This window comes from Periophthalmus magnuspinnatus, chromosome 10 (genome assembly GCF_009829125.3).
Source record: "Periophthalmus magnuspinnatus isolate fPerMag1 chromosome 10, fPerMag1.2.pri, whole genome shotgun sequence".
Taxonomy (NCBI): Eukaryota; Metazoa; Chordata; class Actinopteri; order Gobiiformes; family Gobiidae; genus Periophthalmus; species Periophthalmus magnuspinnatus.
This window is the reverse complement of record NC_047135.1, coordinates 6,582,513-6,597,398: the sequence shown is the minus strand read 5'-3', so window position 1 is coordinate 6,597,398 and position 14,886 is coordinate 6,582,513. Positions and strand designations below refer to the sequence as shown.

Sequence of the window (14,886 nt, the reverse complement as noted above, 5' to 3'; positions counted from 1 at the left end):
TATTTTAACATAAAATACTTCCTCAAGGTTGAGTAAAGTGTGCAACGGTGACGAACTTTGTGGGAAAATTACTGAGGAAGTGAATGCAGACAGTGTACTATAACATTAAATCCAAACTGAAACTTGATTAGTCTATGAAATATTTGAAGCATATAATACAGTTTTTAATATTATGGTTGAAAAATTTATTTTCCCATCTAAAAACTTCTGCTTCACAACTCACTGTGATTTTAAATTACCACCCCATCATCCTTTTTTAAACTGACATGATATTGAATTCTTATAGCAAGACGAGCTGAACCTTTTATGCATGCATGTATGCCCTTGGATAAATTAAATTGTGGTAACAAAAACAACTTATTTAGTAAGATGTCATGAAACTTTATTAACACTTATTTCTGTTATCTTGCAACTTTGCGATGATTGTCTCATTTGCTTAAAAATACGTCACACACTGTTTTATTACTATGTGCTTTCAGAGAAAATAAAGATTATTCTGAATTTACATCCTTAGACATTATATACATTATTGGGCATCATGTTCAGATGTAAGCACATTCACTGAAATGCCTGAAATCATATTACAAATCTTTGGTCCATAGTTTGCAATATAGCTTATAAATTACACCAAAGACATCTAGCTGGCAGTGTAAGCTGACCACTATACTTGTGCATCATCACTTATAAGCATTCATTAACAGTATAATATAAACTTCACATTTTCAAACATGAAAATTGTCTCAACAGATTTTCCTGCTCTGACCATCTGTTTCTCGCTGCCTTAAAAACACACACTGAACACACTTTGTTAATTAATCCCATAAATTGAAGTGGAACAATCACATGTTGCCGTCGACCGACAGCTACTGTAAGAGTGTCCGCAGCACAGAGCAGGGAAACAACATGGCCATTCTTCCCCCTCTCCACGCTCCATTTAGCACGTTAAACTCAGAGAAAAACCCTTGCACTGTTTTGGGCATTCATTTTAGGTGATCAGAGATAGAATAGCGTTGCACAGTACAGGAGTATGAATAGGTCACATAGACAGATTGAGGGCTTGCTTCCTCTGAGAAAATAACATTGAAGTCTATTGAAACAGAAGTGAACCTGCTGACGCAAACCCACAAATCCATGACGGTGAGAATACAAAAACAAAACAAGGTAAACAACACTGACACATTTAAATACTTGAGTCCATTATTGGAGATGGCTTCAATTACTTTGCATTGTTGACATACTTTTTCCTTTCATGTCATAAGTCTATGCAAAATGTGTGTATTTCCAGTCACGGTCTCCAAAGAAGCAGATCACATGCTTTCTCACAGCTGTCTGTCTAGCAAAGAGGCATGACCAGCAAAAATTAGCTCCCAACAGTGTGTGGTAGGGACACTGCTAACTTCAAACTGCCTTGGTGTAGTTAAAAAGTTTCATTTTGACATGGCATGGGAGTTTCTTTATATGAATTTCTCAGTAAATTCAACAAAACTGGTAGTTGTTGGTCTTCATCAGGGGCTGCTCCTCTTCTTCGCGGTCACAAGACTGATCACAGGGGCCATGGCAACAGCATTTGGGCTGGTCACACTCCTCACCCTCTCTGCGTTGCTCCAGCTGCTCTGGCTGCTGCACATTTTGGTAGATTAGCTGTGAAGAGACAGAGGTCATCACCACGAGATCCATAAGTTACTTTAGACAGATATCTATTTAGAACAGGCCTAGGTCTGCAGGGGTGCAAAAGGGTGCATTGAAAGTGCATTATGTTTGCACCCCTTTGAAACTCGAATGCACCCAGGTCTGATTTAGAAGCACTTTTAATGTTTAACCTGCTTTTATAATTATGCCTATATTTTGTCTGCTTGCTTTTTAATTGTGTTCTTTGTGCAGCATCTTTGAGTGTTTAGAAAAGCGCTATATAAATAAAGTTATTATTATTATTAGTTAGAATTTCTACAGTATGTAACAGGATGTGTAGGTGTACAATAAATCTACAGTATGGTATGGACCTAAATATATTACCAGTATTTTTTTTAAGTTATAGTTGTTGTTATTGCATTGTATGTGATGTACAATGCATATAGTTATTTACAATTTGAGTCTTGAGTCTGGGTTAAGTAAGTAAAATTTGCACCCAAATTATTTTAGTTCTGGCTTATGAATAGAGGCACTATTTTGACCAGCTAAAAGTCTGTCTGCTATGATTAATTTCTCACTGATAAACTAAAGCAACAAAAAAGATAAACCGTGCTAGTAATAAAAATAAAAAAAAAGTTCAAATGTTAATAATACCCATGCTGTTTGCCTTAAAGACAAACTGCTATTTCAACAGATGACAGATATTTTCCACAAATAACTTACATGGCATCTAAAAATAATAGCCAAATTCCTTTAACTTCCTATAGTGGTTTGTGAATCAGAGGTTTTTTGAGGACAGGGTCTGAGCAGTCACATGACCTGCAAAAGTTGTTTTGCTTTGGTGCATCAAACGTACCTGCTCCTGCTCTTGGCTCTGTCCCGTCAGACCACCCAATAATCTCTCTACCATCGAACTGATCTTTGTGAAAGTTGGACGCTCTGTTGGCTCCAGGTTCCAGCACATCTTCATGATCATATAGCTGGAAGACAAAAGACCTGTAGTTCAGCCAAGCATTTTGTAATAGAGCAAAATTGTGATGAACCAGTTTGGACAGATATGACTGTTGTGGAAGCCTTTGACGCAGTTTAGACAAGAGAGACCTGTTAAGAGACACAGAAGCCCCCTCCAGTTGAAACTTGCCAGCGTGAAATAGCAGTTATACGGCCCCCAAGCTCCAAGATCATGTGGCTAACAGGCAGAACTGAGGCCTGACTCAGAGCAGAACAACAGATGATTAGGCCCTGACTAAGACCAGGCCCGAGTCTCCACAGCGCAGTTTATTCCGGTGGTGTGACAGCCACGGCAAATCGCCACACACACGCACACTCACATAGAAGGCTAAAAACTCTGTCATTTTCACATCTGGGGCAGTGCCTTATGTTCAGATGGGAGTTTGGGGTTACAGCAAATAAAGCAAAGGACATACATAATCAGAAGTGCAATTCAAGTGTATTCATAGACCACATTTAAGCAGGGAACTTATTATAGGTAAGTAATATGTTATGACCTCATCGAGAAGAGTCTTCTGATGTGAGAAAGGGCAGAAAATGGATCTTTTAATCACTCGCATTGAAAGTTAGTGTTTGAAGAGTGGAAACTTAGCTCATCTTTGTTCATTTATGTCGTGATGTGATAATGATGTCTAAATTTGTGCCTTATCTTCCTGACCACCTTCAATGACAGCTAACTGTTTAGCTATGTTTATTCTAAATAAAATTACATTATTGCAGTGAATTAACCCTAACTCTAACCTGGATTCAGGCCTAACCTTAACCTGAATCCAACCTTAACCTATCTTAACCCATAACATAACTTTAAGTCATGTTGTTAATCTAGATTTACATCATGGGACCTTGTTTTTTCAGGTTTCCATAATGTGAGTGTATATCAGTTCTGACAATGTGATAAATACTCCTCCCCCCCCCCCCCCCCCCCCCCCCCCCACACACACACACACACACACACGGTTTCAGGAGACATTATATTGGCTTTAACCGTAACAACTACTTCTCTAACTCTAACCTTAACTCTAACCCTAATCAAAAAGCCCCATATGTTCACTGATTTAAAATCATGCTGTTGATCTAATACCTCCGGATAACTCATGAGGACGCATATACGCATATACATTCAAATGACCATCAGGTGATAGACGAGAAAGACTATAGTATAATATGTAGTTGTGCTGAGAATAAATATTATAACTTACATCTCAGGTGGAGCAAAGTCTGGCTGGGACATCTGGTATCCTCGCTTCACCATTTTGTAGAACCTGGGGTCCACTGCAATACTGGGATATGGGCTCTTACCTGGTAATAAATATGTTTTGTTATTGCCATTTGTGAAACCCTAATAGTAATATAACATAATAGTTTCATTGTCTAACCCAGTGAGAAGATCTCCCATAACAGGATGCCGTACGACCAGACGTCACTCTGAACAGTGTAGACACATTCAAAAATACTTTCTGGGGCCATCCACTTGACAGGTAAACGTGCCTGTAATGATTCACTTCAAGTTTATTGATCACAGTGGAGAAATTTACATATTTACACAATAGGTTGGTAGCTGCAGATGGTCAATAAACTTCCTCTGTGTTAGAACTTCAGCATCATGCTTTCTTTAGTTCCCTGCCTACTACTGTTTATTCTACAACATATCATTACTTGTTTGGGATTGAGCCCCACAAATTTGCCATTCTAATCTTATGTCTTAAAGTCCTTTCTACCAATAATCATGCTTTTGTGGTTCAACAGTGGTACCACTTTGTGAAGCTATTGTGAACAAATATTTCACTTTTGTTCATATATATAGTACTGACCAAGACAAAATTGAACTTTTTCATGTGGATAGGCCCAGTAATTACCGAGATATTAACCAGAGGCTAGGTTAACAAATCTGCAATCTGACAGTTAAACAGCATATTCTACCATAGAATTCTGACCTGGCCTTTATCTCAGTTTTAAACTTTCATTCTACAATGTTTGATATCCCATGAATGCAACCTCCATAGTACAGGAAGCATATTGGGAAAAAAAGATTGCACTTTATTACACTCAATAGAGAACTTACATTTCCTTTTACTACATAGTTGGAGTCATTCATGATGTCTCGGGCCAGACCAAAGTCACAGATCTTAGCCTCTCTGCGGTCTGTTAGAAGGACATTCCTGGCTGCCACATCTCGATGAATACACTGTAAAAATAGTCACACATGCAACAACAATAAGATGACAATGGAGCTCAACAGTGACGGCCTGCTCAGATTCTGCAAGTAAATTATTAATTTTTCCCATAGACTTTTCGAAAAATTCAAATATTAAGAGTTCAAAGGCATCGCACAGGTTAACTAATATGTGCCAACTAATATCCATAACATGGTTGTTTTAAATACAAAAAGGCAGTTTAAAATGTGAGATTCTGTGAAATGTTTTATTAACTTGGCAATTTATAAGGTTTTAGAAACAGATTTAAAATAAAATTATAAGTCTTGTGGCCATTAGTTAACACGCTGCTGATTATCCCCAAGCAATCTTTTCAAAGTGGAAAGTCTATGAGAAAAATGAATGGGAAAGTTTGTTCCGGCACCATAGGGTTACTGTTGACCTCTGTCTCCTCAGATACTTCTAGGATGACCCATAAAACATAAGTTATTCAATGGGAAATACCCCTTATGGCCCCCTGTTACCAATTATCCATCCTCATTACACTTCTCATAACAGCCTTCTTTCATCCAACATAACAAACATGTCAGTTTTTTGTGTTTAATTTAGTTTACACTCAGTTCTGACCTCCTTATACCACTCACTATCTTTCAAAAAAAATAATGCCCAACTTAACTTTCGCATACTTACATTTTTACTTGCAAGGAACTCCAAACCCTGAGCCACTTGGAGGGAAAACCGGAGCAAGTCGTCTATGTCAAACGACCAGTCGACATTTGATTCAGTCACTGTTATTTAGACAAAGGAAAGTTTAAGAAAATAAAACCAAATTGGAGATGTTGGAGATTTATAGAGACACTTTACCTTGAGATGAGTCGATGTGTAGTGGCTGAGTAGGTCTCATTTCTAAATAGCTGCCTGAAGATGTGCTGGAGATCCCACTGTCACTATTGGACATAATGAACCAATTATACTAGGTAATGTTTTATAATGTTGTTGTTGTTGTTGTTGTTGTATATGTAGTATATTTAAAAGTACCTCCGTATGAAATGTTTCTGATTGCAAATGTTCTTATAGTCGTTTTCCACAATCTCAGGGATGTTCAATACAAAGTTCATAAACATCTCTGCCTTATGTCGCAGGAAGTTCAAGAGGTCACCTAGACTGCAGTACTCTGTTATCACCAGCACTGGACCTGATGAGGAAAAGAAGACATTACATCATGTTCAACAAACTAAACTATTAATACTACAACATTGTACAAAGGTGATAGTGATGAGTCTAACCTCCATATGTGCATGCACCAAGTAAGTTGACAATGTTCTTGTGGTTTCCCAAATGGCTCAGGATTTTCAGTTCAGACATCAGAGCTTCCCTTTCGTCCGAATGAGCACTAGCTAAAAATTAGTCACCACAAATGTAAGTCCTTGTTTGTATTACATCTAATCCATCTAAGTGATTTTTATAATGAAAATCACCTTTCAACATTTTTACAGCCACACGTGTCACATTGTCCTCTTTTCCAAGACCATAGGCTGTGGCTTCAACAACTTTTCCAAAAGCACCAGCACCAAGAATCTTTCCTGCAAAACAAAACAGTACAAAGTCAATCCCCATGGTGTTCAGAGTGATAGAAATTCGGACTGTTACCGTAGCAATTAACAATTTGAAATGTTTTAAAAAGCTGTTCTTGCATCAATAAAGTTTTGTTGGGAATAAAAGTTAGTACATTCTTACCTAGCTTGAGCTTATCTCGTGGAAATTCCCACTTCTCATTGTATGGTAGCTGAGTAGGATCAATAAAGGTGTAGTTGTTCCCGTCACTCGCCTCAATAATTTTCCATCTGATTTCATATCTTGGTTTCTGATAATAAAAAGGTAAAGCTGTATCTTCATTCACAAGTTGAGTTTTAAAAGTTAAAACTCCCTTGACTCACCTGTTTGTATTTGTAAAGGAGGAACACCAAAAGCAGAAGCAGCACTGACAGAACTCCTCCAGCTCCAAACAGAGTGGATGTAAAGAGCTTATCTGCCAAAGAAAAACATAATAATTTGACTTGACACTACAAATGATTTCTAACTTACAAATTTCTAACTCACCAGACACCTCCATGGCAAAAGTGTCACTGCTCACGCCCACGACATTGAAGGCCACACACTCCACGGTCATCCTTCGTCTAGACGGTCCCACAGTGAGGACGCTCGCCACCTCCACTGCACCGTACTCCTCCCTCTGTACCTCCACTGTGGGCGCCTGCAGGGGGATGGGCATCTGGGTCCCTGAGTTATTCTCCTTACACCTGTTTGTTAAAATGCACAAATTACACTACTGAGTTCATGCTTCTAAAAGAACTAGCAGGACTACTTCAATTTGGCTCTTTCTTTAGCTCTTCCTTTGAGTCACACAGTGTTCTTGATTTAAAACTACTGATTGTATACACAACATCACTTAAAGGTCCTATATTAGGCAAAATTGCCTCTTGTGAGCGTTAAGTCATGTCATGATGCTGTTACCTCATCAAAAATATACCTGGAGTTATGTTTTGTTTCATTCACACGTTTATTATTAGTCTGTCTTCTTATCCAAAGTGCAAAATGCTCCGTTACACTTTGCGAGGTCATGATACGGTAGTTTTCATGTTAACAGCTACCTTTTACCTTTAGTTCAGTAGAGAGTGAGAGTGTAAATTCCAGGGCTGAAATCATATAAATGAGTCCAGTGAAGGTGTATGGAGTTTAAAAACAGTGGCGCACTTCCTGTATTACCACATGACATTACAAGGTGGAACAGAGTGTTTACAGTTTGAGTGAAGAACTCAGCTGAAATACACAAGTTTTTTGTGCAAATGAAACAAAATACAACAAGGTATGTTTTTAAATAAGATACAACATTATAACATAGATCGGAAAATAGCATAAGGGCCTTTTAATCATCAGCATTTTGCTCAGGTCAGTTGTCGAGACAGATTTTTCACATCCTAATAGGTTTTACCATTGTATTGTTATAGACAGGAACTGGGAATAAGACGATCAAATACATGTCTGTCCTTGTTGGTATTCTACCATCACTCATCCTTTTGTGGCCACCAAATCAATCCATATTAAACAGTGTGTCCATTATAAACAACTTTAGTGAAATGGCCACTGCCTTAATGGAAGCCTCACTGTAGTCTATGCATCTCAGACACATGGCTGCAGTTATCCACCTTGGCACACGTCTGTACTATCCAAGGATATTAGGGCTTCAGGTAAGATAAACCTGAGGGCGGAGGGGGCGGGCTGTTGCTCTATATTAAAGATGCTCTTGAATGCGAGAGTATCTCCCTTAAGGATGCTAATAATATGGAATCTGTTGCTTTGAAGCTGTCTCTGTCACCGCGAATGTCTTTCATCATAACTAGACTTTATTGACCTCACAATGTTAATGACACCTTTTTGTGATGATTTGACATCCACCCATAAAGAGTGTAACAACAATGAAGTCTTTGTAATGGTTGACTTCAATATAAACTTGGAAGACAACAGATAAATTTATGTTTGAATAACTGGTTAAGGGTCCAGCAAGGATAGCTAAAGTTTTAAGTACACAGATAGATCTGAAAGAGTAAGAAAATGTTACAACTTCATCACTGGCCTGTCCAAACATAATTTAACTGTGGTGGAAAGGAAACTGACCAAACTGAGATTCAAAACTAGGTCATATCCCAGTGTTTCTTCATATCACCAGGTACCAAAGTTCTGTTAGATCAGGAATTAAATGATTTATATATATATTTATTAAATTAAATAATACCAATTGGAATGAAACTCTATCTTGAGATAATTTGGAGCGTGTATCTCAATCCTTTACAGTAAGAATGAACTCAACCATAGGAAAGCATGATGCTGCATTATTCAGTAAAAACATTGGGTTCTTCTAACACTCATTTAATTAATCTCTTAGTGACCCACAATGTTTTTCCCGCAAACTGAAAATGTGCTGTCTTTACAAAACTAGAGATTATAATGACATAAATAATTATAGGCCCATCAGCATTTTACCAAAAATCACAGAAAACAATAATAATTATGATGAAATGGCTAAACACATAAGTTCAAACACCAATGAACTGTACCTTCTACAGTTTGGCAGTCTTTTTTTATTTCAAAACTTTCAAAATTTGGTTTCTTGAGAAAAAAAAAATACAACTTTGGAGTCTTCATATTTGTCCAGTAACATCCTGGCAAAATATAATCTCTTGAGTCTTGAAAATTATAAACTGTGCGTGGCAGCGTGTGGTAGTTTTAATGCATGTATACTTTTTGTGTTTTCCCTGAAGATACTCTCTGGTACAATGCACTAAATGGCAACATGTATGTTATAATTACATTTTTGCCTGTTTAAATTAAATAAATAAACAATAAATATAGTCATGCAGCTGTAGGTATTAAATCTTGTGAATGATTATGGAGTCAAAACTCTTATAGTAACTGAATGGAAATATTTCTGCCAATATTTCTGCCAAATAACTGTAATCTAAGAAAGCCAAAAAGAATCAAATCTGGTTACGAATTACATTTTAAATTCTCAGTTTGAGTCTGCTCACGACAGATGGTAACACACTTTGACCTTAAGGTTTATTCAAAATTGGGGAAGGGAAGATTCCAGATCTTAATTAAGGTCATTATAGACTGACAACAAAAATAGGGTTTAGGTTCATGGACAGATAAAACATGTTACTCACGTGGGCCTGATCCCAAAACACTGGTACCAAATGATTCTTGGAGCAGGGTAGCCATAAGAAGTGCATGTGAGTGTGGTGACATTTTCCCATCGGACCTCTGCAACAGGCCTCTCTGTGATACAGGGGATAAATAAAAAGTCTCATAGACAGGGCACTGATGTTTTCTGTGTTGTATTTATGTGTTTTACTTACGATACATTTGGACTTGAAATGTGATTGAGGCATTGGCCAAATTGTTTTCTGCGTAGAACGTGTACTGGCCCTGTTCATGAGCATTCATCCGTTTGAGCTGAAGGCTAGCGTGGTATCTAAAACAGAAATGATACATATATGAGAAGCATGAAAAGCAAATACTGGAATTAAAGATAGATAGTTGTTCCCAAAACTGGTTTCAATTCACATCAAAATAATATAGTGTGTGTAAGAAGGAAGCATTATTTGACATGGGAAGACAAAATGACAATTATATGTACTTTAATTTGAGTGTATTTTTAAATATAATTCCTAAATAACCAGATTTTTTGTTATCTTCTTTAAAAATGGCAAAATGCATTGTGCAAACTAACGAAGACATTGCATATCTAAGAGTATAGTTAAATCTGTACCTGTTGTTGTATCGTATGAACTTGTGCTCCTGTGTTGAAGTACTGGGGGTGGTTGGTGTGACCCACTTGTGCTCTGTAATATGGGGGTATGCTTCTATAATCACACTGAGCTCCAGGTCCTCTCCTTCATTCACCTCCACAGACAAACCCCGATGAGCCAGTTTTGGAGAGAGTTGGGGTTGTAACCTGATGTAGGGCTTATCTGTTGAAAATAACACGCATTTAACATAATTTATTACATATTTGATCCTTTTCAACTGACCCGAGTGTGGTCCGACCTACTACTAGCAGGTATGTTGTTGTGCTGTTCACTCCAGCTTCATTGGTGCCAATACAAGAAATGTTCCCGGTGTCTGCCAGGTCCACAGCTGAAATGGTTAATATGCTTTGGATGTCTAGTCTATTCTCTCCATTTGATTTAACCTTCTCCTCAATAATCGGCTTCTGGAGACACAAAAAAAGAACATCATTACAGGGAACCAGATTTCTAAAAAGTTAACTGCATTGTACTGACCGATTTAGTTGTATATTTCCAGGTGACATTATAGTTGAAGTTGGGGTTGTGTGTGGTGCAGCGAATCTTTAGTTCTTCCCCAACAATGCGGATGTATTCCTCAGTATCCAGGAAGACATATGGAGGGAACCGAAGCTCTAGAGGAGCAGAAAAAAATATTGCAGAGAAGATATAGATCTATACTATAGTTTTTGTTTCATGTGGATAGGCCCAGTAACAAGCCATGTCAGTTAAAAGGCAAATTTTACCATAGGATTCTGACATGCTCTTCAGCTAAATTTGAAACTATATATGGACATTCTAGATGTTGAGAAGAAATATTCTGCAAGATCTGAATCGTGATAAGTACTCAAAATGGCATCATTAAACAGGAAGCTGAAACCTATTAATAGAAACTAAATCTTACTTTGAATAACATTGATGGAAAAAACCCTGGAAGTCTTCTCCACTCCATTGACTCGCGCCATGCACACATAGTCGGCATTGAAGCTTGGGTGAAGGTTGTGAATGAGAATGCCACGGTGCTTGTACACTGTATAGTTCATTCCTGGTGGGACAGAGGTGCCGTTGTCCATGCGCAAGCCAATGTCTGTGGCCGAGGGGTCAGTCAGGAGACAGGGCAGCATGAAGTCCTCTCCCTCTTTTTTCACAATACGAAGGAAGTTGCTGCTAGCCCAGAACACCCGGTTAGGATCTGAAAAGAGACCGTGGAGTGAGTGGATTTAGTTGGTGTGAAAGAGGATAATGCTAAATATGTGAGAGAAGCAGACAATCACTGTTTTTCAAACTGTGGTTCTGATACCATTATAAACAAGTAGGCTTTTTTTTCTTTTGGCTCACAGGGTTCTAGTTTTGGTTCACTTTGAATCAATTTAGTTCATTTTTTGTGTTCATCCTCATTAGGGTTGGTCCTAATTTAGAACCGCAACTACTAGTCATAGTTTAGTTTTATTTTAGACTTGATTTAATGACGAAAAATTTGCCCATTTCCCATAGCATTTACCTATTCAAAACAAAATGTAGTATTTACAGGTTCACTATGTAACATTTGTCAAAGGTGTCAGTCAGCTGCTTGTGTCCATGGAGTAGATTGGAATGTTCCACTGTATGACTTGCATTCTTACTGTGAGCTATGTCTCTTCCCCACAGATCTGACCACCTATTTGTTTCCATGGAAATAGATACATTTAATCCCATACCGTGGAACATTCAGGACAAAGCAATAACATCTCCACAGAGACAAGCAGTTGACAGACCTTCCATCAGAAAAGTTACAAAAAACACATGTAAATTGTCAACTGTCCTCTAAATAAACTTGAAACCCAAGAATAGACCTGGTATGGACCTGTACAGATCAATAATGCACTCACCTCTGACATAAACATGTATGGAGGCGGTGAGCTCGCGTTGTGGTCCGCTGGTATAATAACACACATATGTCCCAGTGAACTCTGCAGTGGGCCGCTCCACTCTCAACATCTGGACACTCCCCCTCAGTTTGGAGATGTAGCGCCGGTGTTTGGGCAGCCGTGGCCTCCAGTTCACAGGACCATCACCCTCACACCTCAGGTCCAGCTGAGTGCCCACCTTCACCACCACCTCAGGGCGTGTCAGCACTCTGGAGTTAAACCTAATCACAGGACGCCTCCACTCCACTGAAACACACAATGACATAATATAACAAAAAAATTACATTCATTTGGTTCATTGGTGGAAAGAAAAAGTCCATTTTAGGGTTTTTTCCTTGTACTTTTCTCACTATATTTGAAAAGAGGTATCGATACATTCTACTCTACAAGATTGAAAAGTACCAAGTATTTTACATGTGTTTTGAGTCTTGCTGATAGGGAGGTTTTAGCAGATTTGCACAATTCTTAACTTATATAGTAATCTAATAGTTCTTTAATAGTGGGTACTTCAATGTTATGTTTATAATACATATATTTGAGTCACTTTTTTAAGTAATGCAACACTAAGTATTCCTCCATCACTATTTTGGTAGCAGTGAAATGTGGTCAAATTATAACGGGGGTGGGGGGGTGGGGTGGTTACGGTCTGTCTTTTATTTTGACCTCAGTTTCTGTTTCAGTGCAGCTCTGTCATAAAATGTATGTTATATCACTCATCTTTGTCATGAACGTGGTCCTTGTTTAGAACTATTTAAAACTTGATTTAGTTTAGACCCATTACGCTAAAATGGTGATTTTCTATGGTAGTTTTGTGAATCAGTGCTTTGATCCTTGATTCAATCCTGTTTTTGTATGTAGTAGATTGAAAAATGTCCTCAGTTTATAACATTATTGCATGCTATGTTCACACAATATTGCACACAACATATGCAACATTTTGGGATCAAAATACACTACATTTAGAATCCTTAGATAATCAATATTTTAGGGTGAGGCTTTGGTGCCCTAAAGGCACAAAGATGCTACTTTTATAAATAGAGGAACAGTGATGTTTTTGACTACACAAAGTCTGAAAATCAAATGAATCAAGAATTGTGTTGAGCCGCCTTCCCTATTATCAAGATATTGGTTTTGTAGAAGGTAGTTTAATTTTAAAATCTTTAAAAAGACAACTGAGAGTAACTACTCAGCACTTTTTATGCATTCATAACATGTTAAATAATCTTGACAAAGCACTCAGCATTATGCACTGAACATGTTAATAATTGTTCCACTTCTCAAATTAGCAGTTCCCACAACCTCAATATGACCCCAATTATACCCAGTTCAATGCAGGGCAAAGCAAATTGAGGCTTATTAACCAAGTGCTTTAATTAGTTATGCACGGCAAAGAAAGTATAATTGAGTTGAAACAGTCAGCAGGTGACAGTTGACAGCACAAGAACCAGCTGAAATGTCATATGTTTGTTTGCCTCTCATTAGACACAATAGAAGGTTAAAGGACCAATAACAGACTTTGAAATTGCTATGTTCATTCAAAGGCTCCCATACCAGTAAACATTGATCAACCTAGCAAGGGTACATTTTGCACTTTATAATTCAGTCGATAAGATTAAGTCCAAGATAAAAATGTAACATTATATAAAATAATAACGGACCTCAGGGGTAGAATTAGCTGGCTTGTGTGCGAATATTGGGATACAGTACAGTGACATAAATCACACATCATGTTACCAAGCCCTTAACAATAATGCCATGGTACGTGAAGAGAAATCCAGAATAGTTTACCTTGAGGCATTTGTACTTAATAAAATGTGCCTATAAAAAGTTAGAATTTATGTTTGCTGAAATGAGTTTGTGTTGGGCCTTACCTGAGGCGGCAGAGGCTGTTAATCCCAGCAGTAGAGTGAGCAGAGACAGCATCATGGATCAGCTCAGAGCCCAGTGTGTACAGAGACACACTCCTCTGTCCTGGTACTCCTTCTACAAGAGGAAATACAGTAACACAGTCAGAATTTCTTTGTCACACAACACTCCTGGTAAAGTCATTTTTGGGGTTTTTGTTTTTTGTACTCACCTGCTATCTGATAGGAAGTTCTCAGTGTATAAGCTGTAGAAGTAGCATCCAAATTAAACATCAGTATCCTCTTCTGTCTATCCTGGCCCCTCTTTCTTTCTCACTTCTTGTTGTTTACCTTCCCAGACACAAAGTCACACTGCAAACATGAAATCTAGCAACAAGCTGCAAGTGGAGGGTGGAGTGTGAGGAGGCGGGTCGTCACATCATGCTCAAGAAATTAATGAGCTGGTGTCAATTTGTCACAGAGGAGCACGACTCCCCCCGGGACCAATCACTTCAGTCAATGCCGGACACAAGCTGGTTTGGAGCAAGACACAAGTGCTAACAGTACAAGCAAGGATTACCATAGTTGCATTTGAAATATTAAGTCTAGTTTTGCAACATTTTCAACAAAGTAAGAGTTCATTTGCAAAAACAGAGAAGTGGCTTTTGAAAAGAAATGTCAGAGGCTTGCAATTTAATCAAATTATTGTTATTAATAATATATGCAGAAGAATTACACATCAAAAACTGATATGTATGTTTCTGCAAATGAACTGTTTGAATATTTGTTATGTAAATTATGCATAGAGGATTTTTTTTTCTTTAACTATCCCAAAAAAATAAAAAGTCCCAACGACTAGACAGTAACAAATTATCATTCATTTTTTGGGGGAATTTACATTTGTCTCAAGGCACTAATTTATCCCTGACCCTGAACTGTGAGATTTTTAGTTAAAGTCTGGAAACTCCATTTTTTATTGCATAATGTCTTAATGAAA

The 14,886-nt window shown here is 37.9% G+C and overlaps 1 protein-coding gene across 2 annotated transcripts; it reads right to left on the bottom strand.

Annotated features, from left to right (window-relative positions):
- Positions 1 to 375: 375 nt before the first annotated feature.
- On the bottom strand, positions 376 to 14,242 carry csf1ra (colony stimulating factor 1 receptor, a). 2 transcript variants are annotated; one of them, XM_033973606.2, is made up of 22 exons: positions 14,123 to 14,242; positions 13,917 to 14,028; positions 12,007 to 12,291; positions 11,043 to 11,330; positions 10,637 to 10,773; positions 10,401 to 10,566; positions 10,123 to 10,324; positions 9,710 to 9,825; positions 9,518 to 9,629; positions 6,894 to 7,093; positions 6,731 to 6,822; positions 6,531 to 6,657; positions 6,272 to 6,376; positions 6,080 to 6,190; positions 5,832 to 5,988; positions 5,658 to 5,740; positions 5,484 to 5,581; positions 4,703 to 4,825; positions 4,017 to 4,128; positions 3,840 to 3,939; positions 2,486 to 2,609; positions 376 to 1,641 (listed from the first exon to the last, which is right to left on the bottom strand). In XM_033973606.2, exons 2-22 carry the CDS (start codon positions 13,969 to 13,971, stop codon positions 1,477 to 1,479), a joined length of 2,958 nt encoding a protein of 985 aa, XP_033829497.1. In that variant the 5' UTR covers positions 13,972 to 14,028; positions 14,123 to 14,242; the 3' UTR covers positions 376 to 1,476. The 2 variants fall into 2 exon arrangements, with proteins under 2 accessions (XP_033829497.1, XP_055080934.1); XM_055224959.1 differs by having other exon boundaries at positions 10,401 to 10,563.
- Between the last annotated feature and the right edge of the window lie 644 nt (positions 14,243 to 14,886).

Excerpts from the sequence above, each read along its gene's own strand:
- csf1ra (XM_033973606.2), bottom strand. The coding sequence starts at position 13,971 with ATGATGCTGTCTCTGCTCACTCTACTGCTGGGATTAACAGCCTCTGCC. Across the intron at positions 6,823-6,893 it reads TTTTGCCATGGAGGTGTCTG|ATAAGCTCTTTACATCCACT; the intron begins GTGAGTTAGAAA and ends TTTCTTTGGCAG. Across the intron at positions 1,642-2,485 it reads AGAGCCAAGAGCAGGAGCAG|CTAATCTACCAAAATGTGCA; the intron begins GTACGTTTGATG and ends GTCTCTTCACAG.